The 3653-nt window shown below is 36.7% G+C and overlaps 1 protein-coding gene across 1 annotated transcript; it reads right to left on the bottom strand.

The window, feature by feature from the left end:
- Window positions 1–200: 200 nt before the first annotated feature.
- LOC311171079 (olfactory receptor 4A15-like) lies at window positions 201–1225 on the bottom strand (the record flags this gene model as incomplete). Its single annotated transcript, XM_084233646.1, has 1 exon — window positions 201–1225. Exon 1 carries the CDS (start codon window positions 1134–1136, stop codon window positions 201–203), a length of 936 nt encoding a protein of 311 aa, XP_084089772.1. The 5' UTR covers window positions 1137–1225.
- Between the last annotated feature and the right edge of the window lie 2428 nt (window positions 1226–3653).

A 3653-nucleotide genomic window follows, 5' to 3' on the forward strand; every position in this document is an offset into this window, starting at 1 on the left:
TAAAAGGGATTAAAGCCATAAGTTGTCTTGGTCTCCAAGGGATATGATCTATTCCACTTAGATGATCATTAATCTATGTGATTTATTTTTATCTTAAATAGGTCAGTGATAGGAGAAGGTGATTTTTTTAAATGTAGTTACTGATTGTGAAAGCATTATCTAATTCTATGAGAGAATGAAGATCATGATCTTCAGGATACCTACACCCCTCTCCCAGCTAAGGTCACATTTTTATTCCAAAGTTTTCTCATGGCATTTTTCATTTCTGCATTTCTCAAAGTATAGATTAAGGGGTTCAGCATGGGAGTTATGAAAGTGAAAAACACAGTAATAAATTTATCAATGGGAAAGGTGGAATTGGGCCTTGCATACAGGAAGATACAGGGAACGAAGAATAAAAAGACCACAGTTATATGGGCTGCACAAGTGTAGAGGGCTTTGTGTTTCCCTTCCAAACCATGAGACTTCAGAGAACATAATATGACCCCATAAGACAGTAGAAGTATGAAAAAAATGACAGTGCAAATTAACCCTCCATTAGCTATCAGTGAGATCCCAACTAGGTAGGTGTTTGTGCAAGCAAGTTTCAATAAGGGGTACACATCACACACAAAGCTATCAATGATATTGGGGCCACAGTAAGGGAGCTGATATATGAAGACAAACTGCACCACTGAGTGCAGAAAACCTCCAGTCCAGACCACCAGGAGCATGAGAACACAGACCCGCCGATGCATGATGACCAAATAATGAAGAAGTTTACAGATGGCTACGTATCGGTCATAGGCCATCACCACCAGAAGGATGACTTCAGCACCAGCAAACAAATGTTCTATAAAGACCTGACTCATACAAGCCTTGAAGTAAATGGTCTTTTTCTCATGCAGCAAGTCCACAATCATTTTGGGAGCAATGACAGTAGAATAGACAGTATCTATAAAGGATAAATAAGCCAGGAAAAAGTACATGGGGGATCCCAGTGACTGGCTGGCCATGATGGTTACCACAATAAGCATATTGCCCACCACTGTCACAATGTAGATGAGCAAAAATGTGACAAATAGAATTTTTTGTCCCTCAGCGTTCTGGGTGAGTCCCAGGAGGACAAACTCAATAACATTGTTCCTATTCCCCATGTGTTCTTCTGAAGATGTTGAATTCAAATGCCAGAGACTACAAACAAAAGGCCAGTTATTAATTTGAGAAGATGGCAATTGAAGACCACAATGTTAAAAATGTGATGCTTTACTTATTTACTTTTTCCTCCCACACTGCCTCATTTTTTCCTAAATGTTTTGCTCAACAATGAAGCGATTTCAGTTTAAAGTTCTGTATTCTATTCAGAAGGCCTATGTGAGGAGATGTGTCTGTGAGATGATATACCAATTTTTTCTCCACAATACCTCTCACAAAGATTGTATTTTCAGTCATTGCATTGCTTTTTTTTTCATTGCTTAATATATTATATATATATTTTATATATTTATGTAAAGTTATACGTAGTGCATGGAGCATAAAATTATAGTCTTATGTTTAGATAATGCTTCCAAACTACTTTGCCACAAGCAGTAGGAATCAGGAATTAGTTACCCATAATGATATAAAAACCAGGTTTACCTTGAGTAGACATGTGTTCATGATATGCTTATTAAACTTTATATGAAAACTCATGAGAGTGCACCTGAGCAGATAAATGTATTAAATTTTTCCAAGAAAGAAGGTACAATGACAGTATTTTTTTTTGAAAATACACACAAGGGGAACACAGTCACAAATTCAATTAACATTTATTACAACCTAGGCAATTAGAAGAAGAAATGGAGAATATAAATCAAATTGAATGTGGACTATATAGACATTTCCCTACTCTGTAATACTGTTCATAATTGATTATTGCTAACAGTAATTCGATTCTGAATGTCCAAATAAAGGTTTTAGATAGAATAATGGTGTAGTAGAAGGAATTTTACACTCAAATTTTATAAATAGTATTTGATTTTATTTCATTATCTTGGGAAAATTATATCAACTTATATTTAAAATGTTACTATTTTTCTACATGTGTTTTTCTGAATTACTGATATTGTCATCTTTCTCCTAACTCTTACCATAGTGGTTTTTCCGGTAGAACGTCTTTACGGTAATCAATCTGAATTAGCCTGTTAAAGGTTATTAGAAAGTTGCAGTAATAGATGATACAGCTATTTTGTTCATATTATAAGTCTTCTGTTATCTGAGTTTGTATTGAATATGAGACATTCATTCTTACTTGAAAAAAATAAATCATTTTAGGGTATATCAGATATGCTCTGGGGTCAAGTTTCAATGTAATATGTATACCTTTATACTAGAAGATTATTTGCAATGCTCCTGTTTCACTGTCTACATCTATAGATGGTAAATTGGAAAGGGCAGGAGATTATTTGCCTTTGTTCTTCTGGACAAACGAATTTGTACTCAAACATCAGAATGAGTATTAAAGGACACAAGACAAAAAAAGAGATAACTGAGAAAAGGCAAATAGAAACTGACAAAGACCAAAAACTGAATGAAACGTGTCCTAAATATGCTAAACAGCTTGGTTTGGGTAGCCTGACATAGTTGAGAGTAGAGGCATTTTGGATTTACTGATAAATCAAATAAGAGGGGGCCTGAAGTTTAATTTAGCATCAGTACCAGAATTTGCCTCTCAAAATATTAAACTTTGGGCCTCCCCAATGGTGCAGCAGGTTGAGAACAGTGCTGTGAAGCTGTCCACAGCCTCTGCAGCGCGGGTTTGATCCCCGCCGGCCAGGGAGCTACCCATATGGCGGGGCAGACCTACCTGTCTTGCCCGCTGCTCCCCTCAGCAGTGTATTTCGGTCCATTTGCCTGTTCTGTTCCCCTCTGTGTCTCTGGTGAATTCTCTCACCCTCTTGCACCTCTGGCCTGTACCCCTGTTCTTGTATAAGTAAATCAATCTTTTAAAAAATATATTAAACTTTCAGAGCAAAGAAAGATGAGAAAATCAAATTCTAAACTTTAAGATATAGCAGCAGAAGAGACCAGCTGCCTAGAAGAGGCATTTGGGGCTGGAGGGGTTGGGTTCTAGCAGTTCATTGTACATATGCACATTTAAATATCTTTACTCACAATGATGAAGCTATATCTGCATTTACAGTGAAAAATAAATACTCACAATTCATAGGAGTTGTCAGTTTTTTTTTTTTTATAAATTTTATTGTTATATTCCCCATACAATTGCAGCCCCCCCATTCTGACCCCAATCCTTCCCCTCCAGCCCCCGCCCCCCTAAAACTGTCTCTGGTTCATAGTTTTTTGTTGATTTTGATTTTCACTTTCTTATAGTTATTCATTTTCCTGGTCCCTTATTTAAGTTTTCTAGATTCCTGCTATGAGTGAGACCATCCGGTATTTTTCTTTTTCTTTTTGGCTTATTTCGCTGAGCATGATCCCTTCCAGCGCCATCCATGTTGCTGCAAATTGCATGTGTTTATCTTTTTTGAATGCTGAGTAATATTCCATGGTATATATGTACCACATCTTCTTGATCCAGTCATCTGTTTTTGGGCATTTGGGTTGTTTCCAAAGCTTAGCTATTGTAAACAGTGCTGCTATAAACATAGGGGTGCAGGAGTTCTTTGGAATTGATG

This window comes from Talpa europaea, assembly GCF_964194135.1.
Source record: "Talpa europaea genome assembly, chromosome: 1".
Taxonomy (NCBI): Eukaryota; Metazoa; Chordata; class Mammalia; order Eulipotyphla; family Talpidae; genus Talpa; species Talpa europaea.